Raw genomic sequence first — 26,993 nt, forward strand, 5'->3', positions numbered from 1 at the left:
AAGTCCGTATTTAATGCCCGTACTGACACCGGCTGAGGGCTCTGTGAGGGAGAGCACGCTGGAGCAGGCCCGCAGGGCCGGGGTGCGCGGGGGCTGCCGCTGCCATGCCTTGCACCGGGCAGAGAGAATTCCAGCTCTGGATCCGTGCCAGGGAGTAAATGGAGGCTGCGCCTGTGCTGCCAGCCGGGAGATGGGAACGGGGGTTGTGTGCTGTGTTACACGGCCCTTCAGGAGCGTGACAGCAAGGGAGCTTTTGAGCCCTTATGCTCCAGGAGTCACCTTGCCAACCTGCCCTTCTGTAGCATCTTGACACATTCGTGTTTTGTCACTCTGGGTGTCAGGGTGGTGCAGAATCACAGCGAGGGCCGAGATGCGGGGAACACTTGCGAGCCTTTCCGTCCGTTGGCACTTCTCTAAGATGGTTGTGCATCAGGACCCGCCCCGCCGCGCACCAGCCCCGGCGCTGCAGGGGCCGGGCACATGCGGGGTCAGGGGTGCCCGGAGCCGGGCCGGGAGGCGCCCGGCGGGCTCGGGGAGCGGCAGCCGGGCCGGGCCCTGGAGCCGCGCGGGCCCCGCGGGCACCGTCCGCTCCGCCAGGCCGGGCGCTGCCCGCCGCGGGGCGGCGCTGGCCGGCAGGGGGCGCGCGCGGCGAGCGGGGATCGCGTGTGGGCGGAGCGCGGCGGGGCCCGCCCGGCGCGGGGGCGCGGAGAGGGAAGCGGGGCGGGACTGGGGAAGGTCCCGGCGTGCCCGGCCCCCGCCCGCTCTCCCGCCGGGCGCCGCGGCCGCAGTTACTTAGCGGTTGGGAGCGGGCGCTGGCTGCGGCTTTCTTTGCCGGGGAGGGTTTGCCGCCGGAGTGCGCGACGCGGCCGCTCCTCGCCTCGCCATGTCTAAGGAAACGAAGAAGCCCTTCCGCCAGAGCATGGCCGAGTGGCGGCAGTTCATCTACAACCCCAGCAGCGGCGAGTTCCTGGGGCGCACAGCGAAGAGCTGGGGTAAGGCTGCCCTGGGGGACAGGGGCGGGGTGAGGCGCCGACGGAGCCGAAGGGCGGCGGGAAGCGGGGCCGAGCGCGAGAGGTGGGGGGGCGCGGGGGCGGGATGCGGGAGGGCCCTCCGCGGGGATGCGGGGACGCGGTGCGGGGGGGGCCCTCCGCGGGGATGCGGGTACAGGCTGCAGGGCTCCCCGCCGGGATGAGGGACGGGGTGCGGGAGGCTCCCCGCGGGGATGCGGGGGCGGCGCGCACCAGGTGAGGCGGCCCGCGCCGGCGCACGCGCCCCGGTGCCGTTACAACCGCTGGTCTAAAAATAGCTCCGTCCGTGACAGCGGGGGTGGGGGTCGGGGGGAAGGGGAGTTCCCGGGGCGCGTCCCGAGATGACTCAGCGCCCGCCCCGCAGCCGGTGCGGGCCCGCGGGCTCCTCTGCCGGGGGCGCCCCGGGGGCCGCCGCGGTGCGGCCGTGACGGGCTTCCGCCGCGAGGTGCGGAGCGGCCCCGCCCGCAGCCCGCAGCCCGCGCGTGCCGGGGCCGCTCCCCCGGGCCCGGCGCCCCCCCCGCGCTCCGGCGGCTCACGGAATCCAGAATGAATGAGCGCGAACTGCCCGTGTACTCGGAGCTGCAGTTCGGGAGCGTGAAGGAAAATCCCCAACCCCCCTCCCCAAAAGTTCATGAGCCCCAGTTCCAGAAAGTGATCCTTGTGTGTGGTTGTGCGTCATCGTGCTAAATTTGTTCCAGCGTAGGGCTTCTGGGCCTTTTATTTTCATAAAGGAAGCTTTAAATGAACCTTCTCCTATAAAGCCTGTGAAGGCAGTGTTTATTTTCCTATTTTCAGGTAGTCATCCTATTCCTTTCTTCTGAGCTGGAAAGCGTGTTATCCTAATGTGGTTGCTTCCAATAAAAATATTTTGATTTTCCGAGTGTGTTTTCTCATATTAAACAGTTGTACAAATGCTTAATATTAGGATGTTTCTTCAGCCCTCATGGGACATATTTTCTGACTTCAGAAAATGCTGTGTCTCCTCCCAAAACTTGGATGTAGTTGGGATACTTAATAGTTGTGCTTACAAAACCAACAAGACTCTCAGCGTGGTGTTAAGGAACAGGCCAATACATCCTTGGCCTTGACACGATCTCAATGAATGCTGATGTTGAAATAGCGAGGAGGAGCTTGAAGCGGGCAGTGCATGGGGTGTGCTTTCTCTGCCGTGCCAGTATCTCCTGTCTGTCAGGAGAGTGCCCGGGCTCCGACAGGAGGTCCCCTCCATTCAGATGGAAATCAGAGCTTGCAGCTACTCTGCCAGTTGAATAGCAAAGGATAGGAAATTTCCACTATGCTGTTGTCTAGTGATCTTTCTGTACAAGCAGGTTTCCTCAAGTGCGTGGGCTGGGTGTCTGGATTGCAGAAGTCTGGCTGTGTCATGAGTCTGAGCTGCACAGACTGTAGATATGTTAGAAATAGCTTGCAAGTTTCTTGTTTTTTTTTAAAAAGATGAAGAAGAAACCATCTTCTCTGTTTATACCTATCTAGTAGGATAAGTCACTTAGAATGTTATTAGTCCATGTTAGACCAAGGCCCATAGATAATATTTGAGGTTGAGATGACTTGGTTACTGAGTTTTCACAGTTACTTGAGAAAGTAACTATAGGCAGTTTGAATAACTTCAATTCATTAAGAAATAAAATTATAACTAATAATAGTTATAAGAACTACTCTATTTAGTAGTTTAGGTGATTGGCATGTGGTTACTACTATATACCATTTCCTCAGCCTGGATATGAGGAAGTGAATGTTCAGTAACACCATATTTTCAGTGTTTGGTTTGTTTTGGCATTCCATGATTAACATACTGTGCTTATATGATTTAATATGACTATTTTGGGACGTGGTGTGTGGCTTTCTGTTTGGTTTTACTTTTTAATGGCGGGACACTAATTGGGTGGCTCTCTTGGCACAGGAGAATATGCAGGGTTTGATCTCCTGCTCTTGCAGTCGAGGTGTGTGTGAGCTTAGAGCTCTCAGGAGTACAGTTCCTTTTCTGTTGCTTGTCTCTAGGCTGAAAGGTGAGGACATAGGGGAGGAGAGCTCTGGTTGCCAGTTTGCTGGGTTGTCTTGTCTCCAGGGGCAGCATGATGAGAATTCAGCTGGCTCTGGTTCTTCTGAGCGTATTTCTCTTGTCTCAAGACAGCTTCCTCACAGAAACAAGACAGGAGCAGTAGAGAAGCCGTTAAGTAATAATTCACAGTATGTGCCTGTTTTGCTCTAGTCTGACATAGTCCGGGGGGCTTATGTAAATGGTAACTGCAAGGCAGTGATTGTCTGTGAATGCCAATGCTGTGGCATTGGAGTACTCCTCTCTGCCATTTCCAGTTCAGGATTTGTGAAAAGATCAAACACAAGTGGTTCTGTACTCATTTGTCATGTAACAGAGGTTGCATTTTAGAGTTTAGTCAAGAGCTGCATTTTACAGCTTGGTGAAAACTATATGTCTCCTCCTGCGGGAAAAAAAATTTGAGACTTTCACCTTATTTTTTTCAGACTTGAGGGGTACTTCAGTTTGAATCTTTCACAAGTTGATATCCAAACCTACACACACTCCCCCCCAAACTCTTCTATTTTTAATTTCTCGGCATAATCATTTGTTGTATTAAAAGAGACAGAAAATATTGGGGAAAACTGCTGACTTGAGTCTGTGCTGTTCTCAGCAGCAAGGCGTGAGGGGTGCTGATAGTGCTGGAAGAGGTGATGGGAATGAGGGTGGGTCTGGGGTGCACCCGGCGTTTAATCGGGTAGAGCAGGGAAAGGAGGATTCGGCAGACTGCTGGGTGGGGCCTTCCTGCAAGTGAAAGGAAGATCAGCGTCTGTTTCTGAATGTAATGGCAAGGTGCTGTGTCTGCCTGGAGTTAGCAAGGTTGGAGTGAGATCATCATAAACGTCTTGTAATGAGATGCTCACTGCATACTCAGATGTGTGCAGTGACTTACAAGATAGTTAATTCTTTTTGCATATGGTTAATAAAAGAATAATTTGTGCTAAAAAAATAAGGGCAATAGAGACTGTAGCAATACTTAATCTCTGATCACGCTAGATGTCATGTCAAGCGTATTTAAGTCTTTCTGTAAAGGTGGTTGTGTCACTGTGTTTGAGGTAGAGCTGGCATCGTCTTGAAGTGCATAGAAATTCAGACCTACTGAATTTTCTTTTGAATGCTTAGTTGTATCCTTTGATGCATAGATAAGTGTTTGTAATTACAAAAAAGACCCCACGAAAAAGACCCAACACCTTATTTCTAGGAAAGCTTTCCACCATGTCAATGGAAATACTCTCTTGTTGGCCACCATAGCAAAGGATCCAGCTTTGCTTCTTTTTTTGTCTTCACTGGATTCTTGGTTGAAATTCAGTGAAGACAAAAAAAGTGCTGTCAGACTTTATCTGCTTTTCTGACATTCTGTCTTCTTTATTGGTGTTTTGAGCAGTGATTTAGGTTTCTTAATGAGTAGTGTAACATCAGACATTCTGGTATCACTGTCTGCCATTGCAGTAGAGTATTTTATTTTCCTTGGCTCAGAGTGCTCTGAAAAATGGCATCTTGCTTTGTCTTGTAACACATATCAGTATGCTCTAGTAGTACAGTATGTGTATTTTGTGGTGGTGGTGGGGTGTTTTAAATGCTTAATCATGGCATCAGGTCCTGGCTTTTGTGTCTCTTTGCAAGTATTGCACTTAACAGTTTTTATTGTCTCCTGAGGTGTAGCCATGTTCTGTGAGGAGCCCTGGCTTATTGTGACATAAAATACAACATGGGACTGAGGTTGTATTTCTTCCTAGTCTTTTTTTTCCTCCCTCTGCTGTCACCCGAATCTGGCAAACAGTAATTCTTGAGTGTCCAAGTAATAAGATTGAAACATGATTAGTGATTATTTCATTTGTATTTAGGTTAAAGTAAGGAAATCACGGGTGAACTAAAACTCTGATGTTCCTGGTACTGGTAGTAGTCAGTAGGAACATCACTTGGGTGCTTAAATCCCACTTGTTGACGATTCTGAAGGACGACCATGCAGGTGGTAGGATCAGTGCAATATGGAATCCAACAGACCATAAAAACAGAATTTAATTTTGTTGTTGCAGGTAATGTTGAGTAGTTGCTACCCTGTTTGTGGGAGTGTTTATATTGATAGCTGTCTATATCTAACTAAGCATTATGTACAGGTAGATTTGTCAGTCTGGTTTATGCCAGAGAAACGTGCTTTTCGTTGCTTTTGCCATGTAAAGTTTGGAAAGCTTGTATTGCATGAAGATGCTGGCCAGGCATGTGTTATCTTGCATTCACCAGAGTCAGAAATTCTAATTTTCACAGTGGAGAAGTGTTTTGATTCCTGTAAATGAATTCCAGCTAATGACAGTATTAACATGTTGGTTCAGAAATTGAAGTCTTCCAGACTGGACTTGCTTGTCAATGTGGTTAGGATATCAAGAAGTGTTTTTCATACTGTGATGCCCTGCAAGAAGAAAAGCAAACCAAAACAGCTAGGTAAATTGTAATGCAGAATTTTGGTTTCGAGTTTTTCTTGTGTTATCGTTTCAGTGTACAAGATGTTCTACAACAATTGAATTGGGTTGCATGTTAGATGTGGAAGCTGTACTTTGGAGGAAATATGGAAGATAGCTTTCCGCTGTTACTTGGGTACATCTTGTTTCCTGATGAGAAATCCAGTGTTATGTGAAGTTATTTTGGCAGAGTTTCTTGACAGGTTATGGCTTGCTCACTTGATTAGCTAAGGATAATTAGTACTAATAGGCTCACAAAGAGCAGCTTACTCAGTTTGGAGCTGTTGGAAGTTGCAGAGGGGATTTTTGTTGTTTGTTTTTTCCCTCTTTTTAATGTGGCAAAGTAATGTAAAGGGTCAGTTTAGTGGTTAGCATTCTGCAGTGCATTTACAAGCTATATTAAAATAAAGATTAAACTTTGCTGGGCTGGGGGAGGCTAGTGGAGGTTCAGGGCTGTGAGTAGGAGCAGCCTTTCCAGCCGTGTTCCTGCTGCATATCCCCGGTGGTTGGGCTGCTGCTGGAAGGAGCGGGGCTGGGGAAGGTGCTGTTCTCATTGCCGGCTCCACCACGGGGTGGGGATCACTGTTACCCCTGTGCTGATGCTCTCTCCGGGCTGTGAGGGGTCCCCAGCTCTGCCCTGCAGCTGCCCGTGGTGGGGAAGGGGTCCCAGCGCTGCCAGCCCTGCTGGAGTGAGGGGCTGTGCAGGTGGCTGGGGCACCCGGAGCTGTCCCTTGTGGCACCTGCCCTTGGGGTCAGCTCCAGGCCAGCAGTGCAGGTGAGGTGGTGGTGCTGGCCCAGAGCAGGAGAGCTGCACACCATGGTGCTCTCATTGCCCGTGTTATGCTCATCAGTTTTTTCTTTTTCCAATGAACTTTGGCATATTGTTTTAGAAATTAAATACGAGTGTATTCTGAAATAACTTCCCTGATTTTCTTGCTTTTACTCTACTTGCCACAGTAGCTGCTTGTCTTGTCTTACATGTCAAATTCTTCTATTCCCTTGAGACTCTTTGATTAATGTTATTCCCTTGAGACTCTTTGATTAATGTCTCGGTCACTTGATGGAAAGTGTACTTTCTAGACAGTTTGATGAAAGTATCCACTAGTTGATTAACTTGTATGGATCAAAATGAGAGCTTATCAGAGGTTTTGTAAGGGAGCTTTTTTGTTTGGTTGATTTTGTAATACCCAGAACACAGCGGATATTAATCAGAAGATCCTTGTTCTGTTTTAAATCCAGTTAAAGCAATTACAGGCTTGTAGGTAAAACATTGCTGCTATGCCCAATACAGATGCAGGTTTTGTAATGGCTTTGGTTAACTGGAATTTCTACTATTTGTTTTTATGTCCTCATTTTAGCAGCTAAATGGCTTCTAAATAACCTTAGCAATCATTCACAATGGATGTCCAGCTCTTTTGTTCATTATAGAGTAATCTTGTTTTTGTGTTTGCATACTTTGCTACTTCTAATTGCTGCATAGAATCTTATATCTTGGTGGTTTCAAGTGTATTTTAAATTGCTGATAATTTTCAGGTTATTGCAGATTGGTAGGTAACTTCTTCAACATGTGAGATTGAAAACTAAAACCGAATGGAGAATCCACTGACATTCAGCTGGTTGCTGTTGAGAGCTTTACTTACAGTAAAGAATTTGGAAATTTCTTTATTGTAATAGATGTACACAGAGTTCTTTTGGGAGAAGTAAAACAGGTACTTGGATTTTTAGCAGTCATGGCTTTCTAAGTACCATACTACACTAGAGACTATTTCAGTGCAAAATACAAGAATAGTTTCTGAGACAGGAGCCAGGGCTTAGGCTTCCTTCTGTCCTCTTCCAGTGGACAGTACACAGCACTGGGGTGCAGTTGTGTTTACTTTTGCTCTTTCCTTTTCTGTGGAAGATGATAAAGTTCTGCACTTGATTCTCGCATGTAATCAAGTGTCAGTGGTAGGATATTACATAATGGTTTTGAAGTGCTTTTCCTCATACCTGAGTTACATCTCTGGCTTCTGATAGCACCCTTATGACTAGAATATCCAGTAAAAACTGAATTTGTGTCAACATTTGGTTATGTTTTTGCATTAGAATGGTTTTAAAGATGCCTCTCAGTCCATGCATCTAGTCCCCTCACTACTTTTAATAGCTCCCTTTTTTTTTTGACAAAGCCTCTGCCTGTGTTCTTAAGTCTCAGTCTTAAAACAGAATCCCACACATTTATTTAGGTTGGTATTGAGTGCTCAGTTAATGAAACAAGTTGAAGCTGGTAATATCTGTGTATTTGGTGAATTTGGTGGGGTTGCTGGGTCCCCAGGGTAGATTGATAAAGCAGGTGTGTGTGTTAGGCTGGATAAATCTGAACAGAAGGCTTGGTTTGTTTTCAAAAACATGTGGCAGAAAGCATTTTCACCTGGAGAAGTATCTTGTGACTGGACGTGTGTGAAGGACTACTCTGCGTGGAGTTCCCTCAAATATCAACTATCTTATTAAAGCACCAATTGCTCCCTCCCTGGTCTGGATCCAGTGTAATAATTTTATCTTTTCCCTCAGTTCTTTCATCTTCCCAACAACCAGATAAAAGCTAAAATTCCTGTAAACAAGTGACAGTTTATTTTTTTTGTAATGCACTGCTTAGTAATTTTTGCTAGCTTTCCTGTATAGCCCAAAGAGTGTTTTTGACTGCTTCTCTCTTAAAAATAGAGATGCCAAAATGGCCTATAAGCTGTAAGAATCAGAAAGTACTAAGAAAATCTCTTTGTATGCATTATTGTGCACTGTGCATTACATATGTTTGCTAGAGGCTTATTTATGACTACAAACATTGTATTGCTAATTTACCATTTCTGATTTTCAAAATAGGTAATGGAATTAAATGAAACAAAATAGTAATTTTATCTTTTTCTTTACAGGATTGATCTTGCTATTCTATCTGGTGTTCTATGGCTTCCTAGCAGCACTCTTCACATTCACAATGTGGGTTATGCTTCAGACACTGAGCAGTGATATACCCAAGTACCGGGACCGGATTTCTAGTCCAGGTAACACTGGGTTTATTTTTTCATTAACTTCTGTCTGGTTTAACAACTGAATTTTATTTGAGAGCTCTTTTGAAGTATGCACCTCTTATGGGAAATAGTCATCATTATTCAGTTACTTGCAGGTTGCAAAGGTAAAACACAGTGTGAGGCAAGTTATATATGTTTATAGCATAAATTCAGGCAGTAGCTTTTTTGTGTTTTTTTTTTTTTTTTTTGCTACATTTTGCTGGTTTTTCCTTTAAGCACTTCTCAGTTGAATTTGTCATGTAGACCACAATTTTGCCTGTAGATCCATACAGCATGCTGATGTAGAAGTTGGTTTATAATTTAATCAAATTGCCGTAAAGATATTTAAACCACTTCTCTTGGATCGGGTGGAAGGCCACCTTGATTAGTGTTTGATACTTTGCAGAAGGTACAGGAATGCTGTACTGTGGGTGTGATCTGCTCAGGAGCATGTAAGGACTGTGGGATAGAGGCTTTTGCAGGGTTTTATTTACAGTATTAGATAGTTTCCAACTGACATGGAATGTCTGTGGATGTCAGGAATTGTAGACCGGTTATGTGGGGATCCACTAGAGTAAGGGCCCTGTTTATGATGAAGCTAAGTCTGTGAAACACGTAGCTGCTACTGAAAGTGGTGTCTTGCTTCCTTTGTGTACTGTCCACCTGTCTCAGTGTTGGCTATTTCAAGGAACAAATTGTATGTTGAAAAAAACAATCCTGTACAAATAAGAATGAGTAATAAGGTGGTTGTCTTCGCCAATATAATAATATATTGATGGAAGTGAGACAACGTTACTTTTTGAAATACTTTTTTCCTTTTGTTGAATACCAAGTTCTTAAAATGGAACATCATCTTGCAGCTGTATATGCACTTAAGATGGTACAATGATCTTCGTGTGAGCAAGTTGCAGTTGGGCCAGTGTGATAAATGTCTCTGGATTGTGAACAGAATTTGTTTTGGTGTAGTGTTCTGGCTTCTCTAACAAGTGTCATATTTTGAGGATTTGTGCTGTTTTTTCAAGCTAACAATGGGCTAGATGCTCAAAGGAATAATAAAAAAAAAAGAGAAGGAAAATAAATGAGGGAAGAAAAAGGTGGCTTAGTTGACCATTTCTCCCCGTTTCTATTGTGTCTGTTGTGGAAGTCAGAAGCATCATAGTGGATGGAGCTGTGGGTAGCTGTGGCTTAATGCTGGACTTGAGTGACATTTCTTCTCTCATGTGGTTCAGAGTATTAATTTTCCTTGGCTTTGAAATAAGTTTTAAGAGATGTTTGTTTTTAAAAGTATGTATAGCACAATAAGTTCTTAATTGAAGAATTCCTGTAACATTTCTGAATTAAATATCTTTATTAACCATATCTTTAGTAGCTCATACATTAAAGTTAACCAAGTTGCTTGTTTCTGTTTTAATGTTTCTCCTTAACGCTGTTGTTTTTCATTTGCAGTGAGACATGTAATGTTCCTGGCTGTAAACTTAAATTATATTAAAAAAACTAAATCTACACACAAAACCTGGATGCCGTAGGTCAAAGGTTCTCCTCTTACATTAAATGTACTTGGAAATATCACAGTTGATTTATTTTATAATTGATATCTGAATTGCTTTGTACACTGCGATACAATAGTATAAATCAAATCCAGATGATTTTAAAACCTTTTTTAAATCCCTCCTGGAATTGTAATATAATGTAATCTCTTTTACAATCCTAGATGTGATCCTGTGCTGAGGCTGTTAATTCTGTTCCTCTAGAAGAGCTGAAATCCTGCATCTCTCTGTCTGTGCATCAGTCCTTCAAATAGCTTCTTCTGCAGAATTCACACTATAGTTTTTAGGCAGAATGTAATCCACTGGAAGTGGAGCAATCCCCTCTTCATAGGATGTTTCTGACATTCCCCTGAAGCAGTAAATCTCTTCAAATTATTTTTTCTTTCATTGATGACTAGTTAGTTATTTTGTCATATATCCTTTGAAAAATACCATTTAAGTGCTTAATTTACATTATAGTTATGTTGATAATAATCTCTTATTCCCTAAAAGCTCCTAATGTGTAAAACCCTCCCAGTGATTTTTCAGCCCTGCTACTAATTGCCTTTTATTTTGTTGGATTCCAGTTCAGTGTGAAGGCCAGAAAATTACTGTAATGGTGCAAAGTAGTCTGCATTCAAAATACGGACTGTTAGTCATTAAGGCCTTTACTTGGTGGCTTCTATGGAAATAATTTAACTGCTGTTATTGCAAAAAAAGAGGATTTATTATTTATTTGGAATCCTATAAAAGACCTAGAATAAAATACATTAAATTTTATCTGGGTTTTCTTTTAAAGCTGAAGGACATTTGTTGGTGATGAGTTTCTAGTATAGATGTTTATTATTTGCAAGTTGCAAGTATTTGTATATAGTTTCTGCCTTTGGATGAGAAGCTTGGCCATTTCTGTAGGTAAATCCTTAATAGACCTGCGCTGCTGAACTACACTCTTGATATGCTTTACTAAACCTTATTGTGATGGCTAGCTACAGTAACCTGACTTTATCTTACTTTCTTAAATGTTTATTTTTTTTTACAAAGATGACCTGGGATTTTTTGAGGGGGTGTCTTTTGTTGCCATCAGGTACCTGTGTAAGTGACAGCTCTGATGGCACAGGCTGGGTGTATCTGTACGCCTTTTGCTTTCACCTGCTGCAGAGAAATCTCTGAGATTGAACTCTGCTAATTTCTGGGCCGATTGCTGGGAAGCAGGGGCAGTTCAGCTCTTGAGAGGGCCATGCTTACTTTATTCCATGTGTGCCTTGCCCATCCTCCAGCTGAGGCTGGATTCAGCCTTTGGTATCCATGGCCTGGTACCTCGTACAGCTCTGGCTCCTGGCCGCGGGTGGTTCCTGCCCAGCACCCCCAGGCAGCAGCCGAAGGGAGCTGGGCTCCCCCCACCCCGAGGGGACACTGGTGGGGCTCCCCATCAGAAAGACTGGGGTAACTTTCAAACCACCTTTGTATAATCAAATTTTTAAAAATTTTTTTCTGGGTTTGTATGAGAATAATACAATCATAGCTTCACTTTCTATTGCCTAAAGCTTTGAACTGTTGCTTGAAGTGAAGATTTTCTGGGTGTGCTTTTGGGTATTTTTTCAGTTATTTTTAAAGCTTAACTTGCTGAGTGTGGAAAGTGGATTAATAAAAATCTTTGATTGAAAGTGATTAAACTGCTGATTTTGCTTTTCCTAATCACTTGGTTTGGTTTGTGAATTGCAGTTATACATTGGGTTGGATTTATATGTTAATTAATGTAATGATGATTTTGATTACTGGCTTCAAACACAAAGTACCTTCCAGTACTGTGGAATACAGGGGTAACATTAATGTTTCTTTACAGATGATAGACATTTTCCAATTTATGGATGTTTAAACAGGGGCTAGAGTGGTGAAGGAAAGATAAATTGCTTAGTTCCTAACTTGAACTTTCTATTTTTAAGGACTTATGATTTCACCAAAGCCAGACACTGCATTGGAATTTTACTTTAACAGGAGTGACAGCCAATCATATTCAGAATATGTTACTACACTTCAAAACTTCCTTGAATGTAAGTTACTCACAATTGCCCAAGTAATGTAAGAGTGTTAATCTTGAATACATTATTTCATTTCTTGCTTGTAGTTTCTAATTGCTAATGGAGACTAATGCAAGTCCAGGGTTACTGTAGATACATGTGTTATAAAAGTCTGTATGTCACAAAAAACGGTGAGTATAATGCCTGTATTGGACAGGGAGCCTGAGCATGAGGAATAGTGAAGTACATAATGGAGAGTTTTGGATGATGTGGTTATTTAAAAATACTGTAAGGTGTAGAAATTGCATATGCCAAAAGAATTTCATTTAAAATAACATAGGGTCTTGTATTTGGAGGCAAAGTTTGTCAGGATTTACCTGATTAGTCTTAATGATTTGGTAACTGAGTGAGAGTACTTTAGTCTGAAGAACTTAAGTGTCTACTTGAAGAATGAGGCACACAAAGATTAAATTAATTGCAATTTATTGATTTTTCACTCTGATACACAGTATCTACACACAGAAATATTAAAACACTGTATTTAGAACATTGAGAAAAGGTAATACAGGTCAAATCTGAAGGGTGGAAAAATCACTGGTTTGTCATACATTATTTTATGCATGTGCCTATATGTACACTTATTCTAATAATATGGAAGTAAATTGAAAATATTAATAAGTTTAACCCCTCAGAAGTTGTAAGTCAGAACGAGCAAGGTGCTGTGAAATCTCACCTGTGTGCATGAGTTGCTTACTTGACTCTCTCCATATTCACAGTTTTGGTGCCTACTAAAAGCTTTTATGAGTAGGCTTTTATTTCAGAGCTCTGCCAAGGGTTCCTGAGAGGAATGCTGCATTTCATGACTACCTGCCTGTCCTGCAGTTCTGTGGGTCTTGTATCAAGGATGAACTTTCCCTTTCTCTGTTTTACCATATTAGCTGGGAGCTGGAGTGTAAGGGAGGAGAAGAAACCATAAAGTATCTTAATGGTAGTCATTTAGCATTTGTGAGAGGGATCTGTGCACTTCAGAAGCACAAGAAAGTGAGAAACAACTTGAGATGTTAGTATACCATAAATTTTACTATCTGATGTAAATGTAGAGGCAGTTTAATATTAATTATTGAAATAATTTTGAATTTTCCTGTGTATTTGTAAAGGAAATGTGTTCAAAGGGAAAACTGGTTGTTTCCGGATAAAAACTTTATTGTTTGTATTTTAATATGTTATTGGTTTAGCATACGTAGTTTATATACAGATATTAATGAGGTGGTGATTATTGTTACAATTTAAAAACCAGGAAATTACTAATTCTTCTGTAATACTCTCATTCAAGTACACTGCTACTTGTCTGTAGGGTTTGAAAAAGGGTTTGGTAAGATGGATGTAAGATACAGAGCTCTGAAAATGCTTCTTTGAGAAAACTATTAGAGAAGTACACAATAATTGTTTATATAGGCATCTGCAGGTTTTGGCTAGTTATATTCTTTATACCATTGATTCACAAGCTGTTTTTGTTTCATAGCCTATAATGATTCAAAGCAGTCACAAAACATAGACTGTACCCGGGGAAAGATCTTTGATCAGAGCGATGCTGCTGTTAAAAAGGCTTGTCGATTTAACCTCTCTGACCTTGGCCAGTGCTCTGGGAAGGAAGATGCAAATTTTGGCTATTCTAAAGGAACTCCCTGCGTGCTTGTGAAAATGAATAGAGTAAGTACCTACTTATTTTGTAGTTCTTAGTACAAGTGCTCCCAGCCACTGCTGTATGAAAAAATTACTGTGGAAAGGACTGAAATATGTGTTCAGTTTGCTGCTTAAGATATTTGCATTTCTTGAACAGTGTAATTTACTGAAACACTGAGCAATTCCAGAGAGTAGTATGAGGTGACCTTTTTAAGCATTCTAGTACTTACCAGTATCAGCTTTGATGACTGGCACCAAAATATCTGTATCTTGTTTTCAGAAGTATATTGTTCTTTGCTCTTACTTACTGTCTTGAGAAATAGATTCTACACCACTCTGCCAAGTAAAGTGTTGTACTTCATGTCTGTGTTCCAGAACTCTAACATAGTAACTCTAATCTAATGCATTCTGTAACTCTTTGAACTATGAAAGGTGAGGAAAAGTACAAAGTATTTGACTTTCCAGTGATGTCCTGTTACTGACTGATGAATGATGTACCTGTTACTTGAACTGATTTGAGCCATTAAAATTACATGCTAAATGTAAAATAAACAGTACTTTCTGTGACTACTGTAACTATCTTGAGTTAACCTGAGTAAACTATTTAACTTAACAATGCTTTAAATCTTAGTCCTAGTTTAAAATTATGTTCAGATGAAAATTACACTGGATAGGCTTAGTATGAGCTTATATTTAGTGAGGGAAAAACTCAAATTCAGTGTGTGTAGAAATGGAAAGGGGGAAAAAGATTTGTAAATATTTTAACTTTGTCTTCTTTAGATAATTGGATTAAAGCCTGAAGGAGAGCCACATATAGAGTGTACCCCTAAGGTCAGTTCAGAATGTAAGAAATAAGTGTGTTACTGATTTTCCTTGTGATAACGATGAATAATGAAGTAGTTTATTTCACTCTTCCATCCTTCTTACAGATTTTGTACTTTTATTTGTGTTTTTCATCTTACTATATGTCTCATTTAGTTTAAGTGTCTTTAATTTCTTCAGTGTACCTATAGAAACATTTTTTGGTTGTTCTTTCATCCTTAGATGTGTTTGAACTACCTGTTTTGGTTTAGATTTGAGGAAAGTGAACATGTGTATTTGTTGTCTTGTTTATTTATTGTGAGTTATATTTTGTTTTCTCATTTCATAACCTATATTTTTATTTTTTCTCCATGCTGCAAGTGCACCTTAGACAATTTTATAAATGATGGGTAAGACTACTGTGTGTGAAAACTAATGTTACCGCTCAAGTAAAAGTTGCCTTCAAGTCAAGTATAAACTACTTATAATAACAGCTAATATTTGCATATTTGTTATGTACCAATGGATTTACACAGACTGTTTTATTGCAATTATAATAATTACTTTGACCTATGGGTATTTTTCCTAGACTGCTTGGGGAGCAGTGAAAACGTTGGTAAGTCTGTAGCTTGAGCAAGGGGCAGAGTCCTGGCTTTTAGCTTCTGGTGACTGATAAAAGTGTAGGCTGGGAAATATTAGCAATTAATGAGGCAAACACTTGTAAGGGTTTCTGCCTTCATCCTAGATACCTGTGGTAAGCACAGATTTTAATACTTGATTTTTGTCAGTCTTTGAAAGTTCTGATCTCTCCAGGACAGTCCATAGCAAACAAAGGTGATTCCTCCTCTTACTTGAGACTGATTTATTTGCTTCCATTCACAAACCTCACATTCTCTTGTACAGAATAAAGGAATTAAACTCATTCTACTTCTACTAGTACTCTTTTTTACTTTGACTAGTCTAATTTATAATTTTGTTTTGCAATGCGATATTCCATACTAGATAGAAGTTTGCCTCTAGCTGAGGTATTGTTAATGACGGCATTTCTCCCTTAGTGATCACATTGAAAGCAAGGTTAATTTGCTCTTTGTAATACACTGGTCTGTATTTTAATTGTTTTACTATTTAAATTATTCTTCTGGTTATTTCCCAGTCTTTATTTGTAGATGTGATTTCTCAAAGTTTGAATTTTATAGGGCTATTTTTGGCCCTCCTCTGTCATTTTTTGTGATCATTTTAACAAGATTAAGGTCTTTGAAATGTTTTGCACTATTTAGCTTGGTGCCATCAATGAATGAACTTGGGTTTGCTTCTCAAGTCCTTATTGAAACATGGAATAGGATCCAGAGCAGTTTTCTTCATTTCCACCAGAAATGCCTTGTGAGGTGTTGAGAACTAATGTTCAAGTGATTTATAAAATATTGATGGCAGTCCTATTTTCTGATTGTATTTCTTCAACTTCTGTGTATGGATGCTCTATGAGACAATAGTACAAACTGTACTAAGCAGATGATACTTCTTACCCTCTTAACTGGTTTCACTAGCAAAACAGTAAGCTTGATAACAACTTGCTTGATCATGGTGGTGGTTTTTGCTATTTTTTTTACCCTTTGGGATACATAGAAATGTGTGAGTTTTCTTGCATCCTCTTTCTGTAAGTACAAAGTTCTTCTATGGTATCCACTTAAAATTTTTGTGATCTACACAAGTGTGGTGGTTTTGAATTTTGAAATTATTAATCTTACTAGTTTTTAGTGACTTCCAGTGAAGTATTTGTCAGGCTTTGCTATTTTGAATGCAACTATTTTATCTTTATTAGCCTATTCTCAACCTAGCTCATAATGATCTACTTGCTTAGGAAAGCTTAGGGACCAGTTAGAATTCATCCTGTAGATTTACTGTTCACTGATTTTTATTTCCCTTTCATCTCTGTTTTTAAATATTTCTTACAACTGTCACTGAGTGGATAAGGTTGGATGGGACCACAGTGGTCATCCAGTCCCACCTCCCTGCTCAAAGAAAGGTCATCCTAGAGCCCTTGGCACAGAGTTGTGCCCAGACAGTTCTGGAATATCTCCAGTGAGGGAGACTCCACATGCTCTCTGGGCAATTTCCAGTGCTCAGTTACTGCCCAGGAAAAAGGTTCTTCTTCATGCTCAGATGGAACTTCTGTGCATCAATCCTACATGTATTGAGAGCAATTTGGAGAAGTGTCTGCCTGGACTTAACATACCATCTGACTTTAAATGGTATTTTTGCTTTTACAGGTCTCTCAAATACAAAATTAGTTCAATAGCTTCTGTCTGCACATCCTGCCAGTCTTGGCTACCTGAAACATCATTTTAAGTTTTTCAGTGTGGAATTTATGTTCTTCAGGTATTCTCCTGCAAGGTGAATCTTCTTTATTTTCCCTGCACTTTTTATATGGGATTTTTTTAATACAGGATTTTTTTTATTGTAAAAATTTTAGATAGATGGGTGATTTCAGAGTCAGCACACTTACAGCTGGGGATGCTTCCCCCTCTGTCCTCATGGAGTTGAAGCTGTCATCACTGTCATTTCTGTAGATGAGGGGTGTGAGCGTTTGCAGTGTCAGACTCTCTTTACAACTGGTTCTTCCTCCTGCACTCTGTAGGAACTAATCTGCTGCAGTGTTGAGAATCTCCAGAAAGAGAAACAAACCAACAAAAGATGCTGTCTCCAAGAAGTTTGAAGATCAGAATTTTAGGTCTTTACTTTGGAGCCAGAGTTGTGCAGTTTCACTACTGCTAGAATGTCTTGCAGCAGTATTTATTTCAAGTTAAAACAACCTTTACTGAGAACTGGCAAATCTGATGGGTTTTTAACTAGAGAAAAGAAGCCTTAATTCAAAAATACATCTTTTTCTGCTGTTTATTGACCATCTTGACTTCATGTTAGGTATCACTTTGTAGTTGACAAGAATGAAGAATGGTTGTATGAATGACACTCTTGTGTGCCTTGCTTTTGTCAGCATACTCAGGATCTGAGTTACCTTGCTTTTTGTGATAGAAATCTGTTGTACAGTTTCTACTAATGAATACTGCTCTTTATCTTCTCCATTTCTTCTTCTCAAGTGATTATAGATCATTCCTTCCCAAATTCTTTCCTTGGGTCTTCATTATATTATTTCTTTAGTGTATTATTTCAACATCTGGTAAATTCTTCTTTCTAAACTACAGTCTTAAGTAAGACCCAGTTAGAGGTGGAAGTCTGTTTGTCCAGCTGCATTGTCCAATTTTTAGATTTGCTGACTGTCAGTAGTTCTTTGTGGAAACTACATGAGAAGCAGAAAAAGTTACACTCTCCAATGGACTGATTCTTAAAGTTCTTCAGCAAATGCAGCTTGTTTAGGTGGTTTTTTTGTTTGCTTTTATTTAATTGTGTAGGGATATAAATTAGGATTGCTTATTCAAGATGATCTGGAGCCTCCCCCCCCCAGCAGTTGCATTAGATAGGCAGCTGCATGTCCCAGAACCTCGCAGCTATTGCACTGATAGCCTAATGCATATATTTAGTGTATAATGATGACTGCATGCATGCCTTGTATTTAGCTGCTCCAGAAAGCACTACTCCTATTTACTTTGCCTATGTTATTCCATATGCTGATTACTTAACCATTATTTCAGCAACATATTTGCAAAGTAAGTATTTTCAGCTGCATGAGCTTTAAATAAAATAAAGAATAATGGTAAAAATCAACATATTCCTGCTTAATAGTTATATGCAAGCTCAAGGTCCGAAATACTTAATAAACTTAAATTAATGATTGCAGTAATTTAAACTGCAAAGGAATGAGAATGTGGCCATATCCTAAAAAAATATTGTATGTTCTTTTGAGGAGGTGAAAAGAAGGTAAACTTGAGCTGTGGCTTGTTCTTAAATATGTTTTGATCCTATTGCAGTTGTCTTCTGAATTTTGTAGGGATCCATTTAAAATTACAGCTGTTGTATATAGTAATAGAGAAACAACAATGAAACTTGCTAATACACTTTGAACTTGTGAATTACATGGAACAAGCAGTGATGTTCTGAACTTGTATTTAGCATTTTGAGGTGGTTGTTTTCATGCCATTTCTCTTAGTTATGGTACTATATTTAATTTTTTATAGAAAGTTACAGATGTGGGCATTTCCTAGTGGTATAAACTTGGAGCAGCTTGTTATTCTGCCAGGATATACAGTCTTGAAGAATGTTGTCTGTAGTGAGACGTGTTTGTGTATTGCTATACTGATAACCTGTGTCTGGACAGCTCAATCATGCATACATATTTTATGTATCTTAAGGATTGAGTGACTCCTTTGTCAGAAATTAGACAGCAGCTTTGTAGGTAGCTTATTCCAGGATTTGGGGTTGCAGGGGCCAGTTGAGTAATAAGGCCTGCATCTGTATATATTGTTCCTCTGAGGTGGTGATATAACTCCAGCAACATCACCATTTTACCCATTTGGGTTTCTTTTTATCTGCCTGTACTTGAAGGATAGAGGGCACCTGATGTTAGGAATGACACTGTTGCAGAGAGGTGTCTGTGGTTCTCTGTGAAGGCTTGTATTATTACAAGCTCAAGAGGCTCAAAAACCTGGCTTTAAACAGCACATGATTCACCAAAAATACACAGGCTTTCTTGGAGATACTTGGGATTTTAATTATATATGGGGGGTTGGGTTGTTAAATTACTCACTACAATGAGCATACCCCCTTCCCCGTTTCTTTGACTCATAAGTATGAAGGCAGGCTATCTTTGACTCGATTGCTAATTTAAGTACTGCTAAGCCTTACTGCAGCAGATGTGTGCAGCATGTGACTGTTTGCCAAAAGAAATCTGGTTGGAGTTATTTTACAAGTTTGTAAGTCAGTTGCCCTTTTCTAGGTATCTTGCAGTTCGTCATTGGGTTATAATTTTAATTTTGTGTTCATTTTTATGCAAGCAAATGTTGACTTTACTTTCCTTGCTGTCTGCAATTACAGGATGAAGGCATGGTTAACATAAATTATTTTCCTCCTAATGGGGCAATGGACTTGATGTACTTCCCATACTATGGGAAAAGCTTGCATGTAAGTTCCCTTAATGATGTTCTTCACTTTGTGTTTTGCTTCTGTGTACATTTATAGTTGCTAGTAGAAGATTAATTCTGAAGTTTGAACTTTGTAATGAGGTACTGCTGAGGAGTATTGCAAATGCAGACATTGCACAGCGCTGGATGAGCCTGGAGACGTGCTTTGGCAGACAGGAACAAACTGGGCATTGTCCTAATGGAGGAGTGGCTGTACACCAGCAGTCTGGAGAGTGACTGCTCTTCTTTGCTCATTGAAATCTTTTGTAGTCTTTCTGAGTGCCAGGAAAGGCAGGAGAAGTAATCTGTGTCTTTATGTTACAATACACTTTCTAGTAGTTAATCCTTGGCATTTCTCTATAGGATGTTAAGTTTATAAGTCCTTATGGTGTTCATTATATTTCTTTGTGGCTCTGCATGTCATGCTTTCTATTTGCCCTGTTTTATGAAGAAGGACTTCAATGCAGCAGATAGGTTTGGGGTTTTTTAAAATCATTGTTGTAAAAACAATGTCACTACTTTATCAACACAGTATACATAGAATTAAAACTCCAGTTTCTTTTGAAACTTGAATTCAACTTTTTTATTTTCTTGAGTCAATTTGTGATCACTGTATGCAGAAAATCTGTATGTTCTATAAAATAGAAAATTACATTGCCTCTTACTGCCCAAGTTATTTAGTCTAATAAATGCTGTTCACCATTGAAGATAAAGGTACTTCTTCAAACATAAATCTATTAGGTCCATAGTGTACCATGGTGGGTGATTGTAATTACACCAAAGTGATTTTGGTGTTAAATTACTCCTTTCTCAGTTATTTTTCCAGTATACGCTCTACTTGCAGAAGTTCCATAACCTTTTTTAACCTCCCATGACTTTTAGTAATGCAGAAGGAGCTTGTTTTCCTTTAACATTTGCTTTCCTGTTAGTTCTGGGTAATTCTATATTTTCCATTTTGTTGCCATGTTATGAATTAGTAACTCATCTATTCACTTAGGCATGCAAATTAAAGAGAGATTTCCTGTGCTTCAAATAGCTGGAGTCAGTACAGACTCTATCCTGTTCTTGGAATTAAAGAATAGGGAAAGAGAGCACTGCTTCCGTAAAAAATGCAAAATATAGTATCTGTGCACCTTGACATGTCAAAACCCACTTTGTACCAAGGATGGGATGAAGAACTTAAGTAACAAAATTCCCATCTTGCTGCTATACTGATGGAAAATGGAAGATTATGAAAGACACTAATGAAGATAGGCAAGACACAGTGCTATTCCTTGCTTGAATTAGGTGATTTAGAAAATTTGGTTTTTAATTATTATTTCTTTGCCCCCAGTTTTTGGTTCATTGTCCTTTCATGTTCCTTGTCAATTTGCAACAGAGGCTATGGTTTTAGGGATTCTTGCTTACGTGAGGCCTAATTTTCCTGACATGAGCATAGTGAGAAAAGGAAGAGAGGCAGTAGAAGAGTTGTGAGAAGTCTGAGTATTTGACTGAATCTCCAGGGTATCGATTCCTTGGCTATGCAACAGAATTTTTATATTATATCAGTGTGGAACTAAAGTTAAATTACTTTAATCTGTAAAGGAGTTAAGTAGATTTGAATAAACTCGCTGCTCTTGTTCAGATAGGAGCCAGAAAAATACTAATGTCTACAATTTTGTGGTCCAGGATGGTTCTTGTCTTTTGCTGCTTAGTACAATAAGCCCAACTCTGACCTTGGAGAATGTTCCCTTTTCTAGATGATTTGATGATCCTCACAGTTAATGAGGATACTGCCTCACTTCCCTCCTCCAAATTGTATGTGGAGTAAAAGTCCTTTCTGGTATCATCTCTTTTCAAAACATCACAGAAAATTGTGTGCCCCTTTGGAAAAACCTTGATGGTGAGAAGACTTTTCTCCCTGAGGAAACATTGGAATTTTAGTTTGGATTTTTAGAAGACTCTTAAGTGTGGTATCACCCTTACAACTGGGAAGTTTTGAGGGAGCCTTGCCTAGCTGCATTTACTCCCTCCCAGTCTGAAGTTTATGGGAGCACAGGAAAATTTCTGTTCTAGTAAAACCATTATCCAGTGAAAGCAGCTACTCCAGTCTGTTTCTTCCTAGTACTTCATATTAAAGATTTTAGCACATCTACTTCCATGACATTATCTTTTTTAAATGAGACTTGGAGTATTTTCTAGTGTGCTCTTTGGTAGAGAAGATAGCCTGAAACCAACAGAAATATATTAAAGAGTCGTAGGTTAAATAAGGATGAAAAAAGTATTATCACAAAATTTTGTTCAATTAAAATTCAAAGTTTATATTTATATAATACTGTAGTGTTGTATTTAGTCCACTGACTTACATGAATTGTTATATGGAAAAGAATTTTGCATAATCATCAGTCAGAAGTACTGGCCTAAAAATATTAATAAATGATGGAAATGCTTAATGAACATTGCATAAAATGCTGCCTTAACAGTGTATAATAAGCTCCTATTTAATTCATAGGTGCTTTACAAGAGAATGCAAGTTCTTATTGAATTGGATGTGAGGTACAATATTGGGTTGACGAAAGAATGGAACTGATTCTGCTCTCATTCTTAAATTTTAATTTTTACAGCAGCCACCAATTGTAATTGTTCCACCAAATATGACTGACCAGGAAGGAAAGTGTCAGGATGTTCAAGGAAGGGTTTCTCTATAAAGCTATTAAACAGATAACACCTTTCAGAATGGTTTGTTGCTGAAAAAGTAAATGGGATAGGGGAGAAGGGAAACTGGTTTATTAGTATTTGTTGAGTCAGGCTTTTGGAAAAAAACAACACTTTAAACCCTGCTGGAAAAGTTGTATTCTGTAGCAGATTATATGCACTTCGCCAAGCCAAACCCAAAACAAGCAGAAGAGTCAATAGAACAGGTTGGAAGACACTAATTTCTGAGCTTCTGTCACTGAAGGTTTCTAGAATAATGGGACCTAATAAAATAGAAAGTCTTATGCGTCTTGAAGATACTCTGTGACCCAAATTCTGTTGAATATATTAGTTAAGAAATAGTATGAAGAATGTATTTCTAACCTGGGAAAAGAAAGTGCCTTACCTGAATCAGATTGGACTTTGAAAAATTGGGTTCCTAATTAGCTTTTTCTTAACTGTTCTGATGGATTAAATGTTAATTTAATGCTAACTTATTCTGGTCTCTCAAATGTTTTCCCCATCTTTCTGTTTACTAGGCTCACTATTTGCAGCCTTTAGTGGCTGTTCAACTAGCAATTACCCCCAACGGTACCAAAGAAGAAATAACAATTGAGTGTAAGATCCGGGGCTCACCTAATTTAAAAAATCAAGATGACCGTGACAAGTTTCTGGGACGAATTGCCTTCAAAGTTCTGATGTCTGAATAGCTGGAGTAAGCACTCTCCACAAAGTAAATGTTGTGTTGTCTGTTTTGTATCAGCTGGACATGCCATTCTAGGATATGAGACCACCTTGAGGAATGTTAAGGTGGTTTATGGCGTTCAGGGTAGCATAATAATATGCTTCCAAATTGTATGTTTAAATTCCCTTAAAATAAATGCCTATCCTGCTTTTTGCCTGCCCTGTTGGAACAGTGTACAGACTATAGTTATGTCATAGGGACCTGTAAATAGCTGATTTCAAACACATAATAATGGTGACCTTTGTCCTGCTCTAAAATGTGTTTTTATCCTCCAAGTGAGTGTCTCAAGCTTCATGTGCTGTGCTCTGTAAATATTGTATTGGTTTAACACTGGTTTAACTGTCATATCTCAATGCTGACACAGTTTAGAGGGATAAATAATAAATGGTACCTGATTGACACAGTGATTTCTTGGTAAGAGTAAACACCTCCAACATAAATTGTGTGTATGGGAGTGGGTGGGTCAGTGGATGGGTGGCTGTGTGGCGATGCCTTAAATTGTAGACTGGGTGGTGTGGGAGAACTGAAGTGGATTTTAAGAGTTGGTATGAATACCTGAAAGTAAGTGCTCAACTAGTACTTTCTTGTGCTTGTCACTGTGCAAGTATTGTGTACATGTAATACTTGGTATAGAGTTTGGTGTTGTAGATGAGGAATTGAACCTTTCTTTGTGTTGTTAATTGATTGTAATATGTGGAGCACAAATAAAATCTACAATATTTTGAAACTTTTTAGTTCAGAAATATCAATAGAAAAGAATTTAAATAGTTTAGGATCCTGGTAACAGTTGTACAACAGAGCTGCTTGAAAGAAGTGGCCTCACTATTGTGGGAATAGGCTTTGATTTTTCCAATTTAAAAAATTCTGGAAGAAACTCTGTTTAAGAAAAAAAAAGGAAAAAGAAAGGATTGTCCTGATTAAAACTTCTTGTTTAATTTATATATGTTTTGTCGCATCATTTTAACATCTCACATCTTCATCTGCTCTTTCATCTTGGACTTTCTGTGTATTTCATCATCATCATCCATTTAGAAAATTGATGTCATCAACTGCTTTGTAGAAATACCTTGTTGACTTGGGGTTAATTACTTGCAGTGTAACATAAAGTGCAGCTGCTAAAATGACAACAACCAGACTGGTTTCCTTGTGACTGCTGCTCACTTTGAGCCAGGCTGAGCCATGCTATTGGGCTGACTTGGGCAGTTGAAGTGACATGCAATTTATATTACTCTTCCCTAAGGTTTTTGTGTCTTTCAGTCTGGGGGGGCTGGGCTTGAGCTCATGGTTCACATTTTGATGTCTTCCCAATATTAAAGACCACAGCAAATCTGCATTTGTGTAAATACCTGTATGTTGTGCTAGTTAGGCCCAAATTTGTTACTTAACAACTTTTATACCTAATTATTACAGTGGTTTTTAATATTTTATTTAAACAAATTAAATGAAGGATTTCTAAAATTCAAGATCCAGTCTTAATGCCCTGCTTTAAGTTTGGGGCCAGTCTAAGCCACATTAGTGAAAAACTTTTAACAGCTGTGCAAGCCTACACTGATGCGCAGTTGGAGGAAGCTGCTCTTAATGGGACTTGAACAGTGTCTTAAACCTCATTAAAAATAGATTTATATTGATCTGATACCATTCAGCATGCTTTTTGTTGTCTACAAAAGAAAGTTGTTGTTACTACAATAGGCAATGAATATTTTTGTAATAATGGCATGCGTTAATACTGAATGAGATGTTCTTTCAAAATATTCCATTACTAATGTTTTATGATGCACTTTTAGAGCTGGGATACCTGGCTTCTTGAAGATATGACTAATTGCTTCTCCGTGTATTAATACTGCCTGAAAGTATTTTAATAGTTGTGAGGGACCTTGAGTGTAGCTGTTGCATCTGACAGTGAAAAGGACTAGGTTAATGTAAAAGCTTCTCACATTTGTGTTCACTTAGGAATGGTAAGAAGTTCTGGAGAAACACTCAGTTTTCAAATGAACTTGTTTTTTGCAACAATTTCTCTTTTGACTTATCTTGTCTATAGACAAAGCATGAAATGGCAACTTTTCACCAGCACTTTTCAGACAGGTAAAACTCAATAAACTCCTGTTCTCCCTAGATTCTGTACAAGTGTTTTTTGTTTTTTAAATTTAAACATCTAAAGATTATCACTTGGGGGAGGGTGAGGGGAGAAAGAAAAACACTTTTGGAAGGGTTCAACTATCAAACTAAGCATGTAAATTGTATGTGGGTAGTAAGTCTAGTGTTAAGCTATTTAATTAAACTGAACTATTTCTTATTTTTATTTCTGTGTCTTGAGTAATTGTTTACAGCAATTATCTGTAAACAGGTATACAGACTATTAGGACAGGATAAAATTACTGTTTTCCTTCATATGAGCTTTAGAGTAAAGGTTTCTTAGCCTTCATTTTAAATAATGAATAAAGATTTAAATTAACTTCCATGTTATCAGAAACCTGAAATGTTTAACTTTTATACTGGTAAATTCTTACTAGGTAACTTTTAGTGCCTTCAAATCTGGAATAAGGACTTTTAATTTCAAACTTGTAAAATTGCCAGTGTGTGTCCAAATCAGCTTTCCTTGCCATGCCCCGCTGCCCCTACTACACCCCATGTGAACACGCACAGAGGGTTACAGGGAAAGCTGAGGAGAAGCTTGTCAAAAGACAAAATGAGCTGGAAGGCTTTAGTTACATCTATCCTGCAGTAGATAAGATGATCCCTTGAGGACAGATGCCATTTAGCACTGACTAGTAATTACTTTCAGCTGAGGATGATGCTGCTTGTAGAACAGCAGTAAAGAAAACTCCTTCCTTTTGTACTGAAATGTCTGCTGTAGTAGTTCCCCAGCAGTAGATAGAAAATCTGGATGCAAATGAAGAGCAGAAGGAAGGACTAAAGGAGTTGTGAATCAGTATGGAAACAAAAACAAGAGTGGGGAGGGTGGGTATTGTTTTCTGTGGTTTTAATCCCCTGCACCCTGCCTCTTTCTCAGTAGGAGATTTGGAAAGGAAAAATATATTTCTCAGCACCAAGCCCTGCTGAATAATTTCATACAATTCTTTAAATGCAGTGTTCTCAGGAACCTGGTACTGAATCTGGATTTGCCCTATTTATCTCTCTGTGAAGTTTATTCATCACTGTTTTTGGAGAGATTGAATTAAATAGAGCTTGAAGCTGAACAAGAACTTTGCATCAGAAGGTATACTTTGGTCTTCTTAAAAAATGAGATGAGTCACCTGTGATAGAGAAAACTGTAATTTAAGGGTTTCTGGAAAAATCCTAAATGCTAAGAGTGTGTGGGAAGCTCTGAGTATGCATTTAAAAACCACAGAATGCTCAAAGCTTTAATCTTACAGATTTTTGCAATTATTCAGAGCTTTGACTTCCCTGCTAGTGGAAGTGCTAATCATCATCTTACTTTGTTTAAACACCTCAGCATTCACACTAAGTCTACCATCAAACTACTGAAGCCTTTTAATGAATTTATATTTACAGTTTGTGTTAGTATACCTGGAAGCTAGTGCTTTTTTTCTTAGAGAAAAAACCATTCTGTTAATGTCATCTACCATGACAAATCTGTCATTTAGACAGATTTTTTTTTTTCACATTGTAATAATAGAATATGTGAGGCATAAATGTGTTCAGAAACTACTGTTCATTTTGCCTGTAGGTCAGATTTAGCTCTGTACCTGGGAAGAGAAAAAGCTTCACCTGCAATGGGCAGAATTCTGGTCTCCCTTTGCTCCAGGCTGATGCAAATGTGGAATGGCCTGAGGTGATTCTGTGTTCCCCCTGTAGACTGGGGGAATAGAATTATTTTATTTTCTTTTAGTAACACCACCTGGGGTTTCCTTCCTGTTTCCTTGTGAAGACCATCAC

The 26,993-nt window shown here is 39.6% G+C and overlaps 1 protein-coding gene across 1 annotated transcript; it reads left to right on the forward strand.

Moving 5' to 3' along the window:
* Positions 1–676: 676 nt before the first annotated feature.
* On the forward strand, positions 677–25,208 carry ATP1B3 (ATPase Na+/K+ transporting subunit beta 3). The gene is made up of 7 exons (XM_030280395.4): positions 677–992; positions 8,444–8,572; positions 12,048–12,155; positions 13,645–13,832; positions 14,586–14,636; positions 19,593–19,679; positions 22,891–25,208. The coding sequence occupies exons 1-7, from the start codon at positions 884–886 to the stop codon at positions 23,059–23,061; spliced, it is 843 nt and encodes a 280-aa protein (XP_030136255.1). The 5' UTR covers positions 677–883; the 3' UTR covers positions 23,062–25,208.
* The last annotated feature ends 1,785 nt before the right edge of the window (positions 25,209–26,993 follow it).

This window comes from Taeniopygia guttata, chromosome 9 (assembly GCF_048771995.1).
Source record: "Taeniopygia guttata chromosome 9, bTaeGut7.mat, whole genome shotgun sequence".
Classification (NCBI taxonomy): domain Eukaryota; kingdom Metazoa; phylum Chordata; class Aves; order Passeriformes; family Estrildidae; genus Taeniopygia; species Taeniopygia guttata.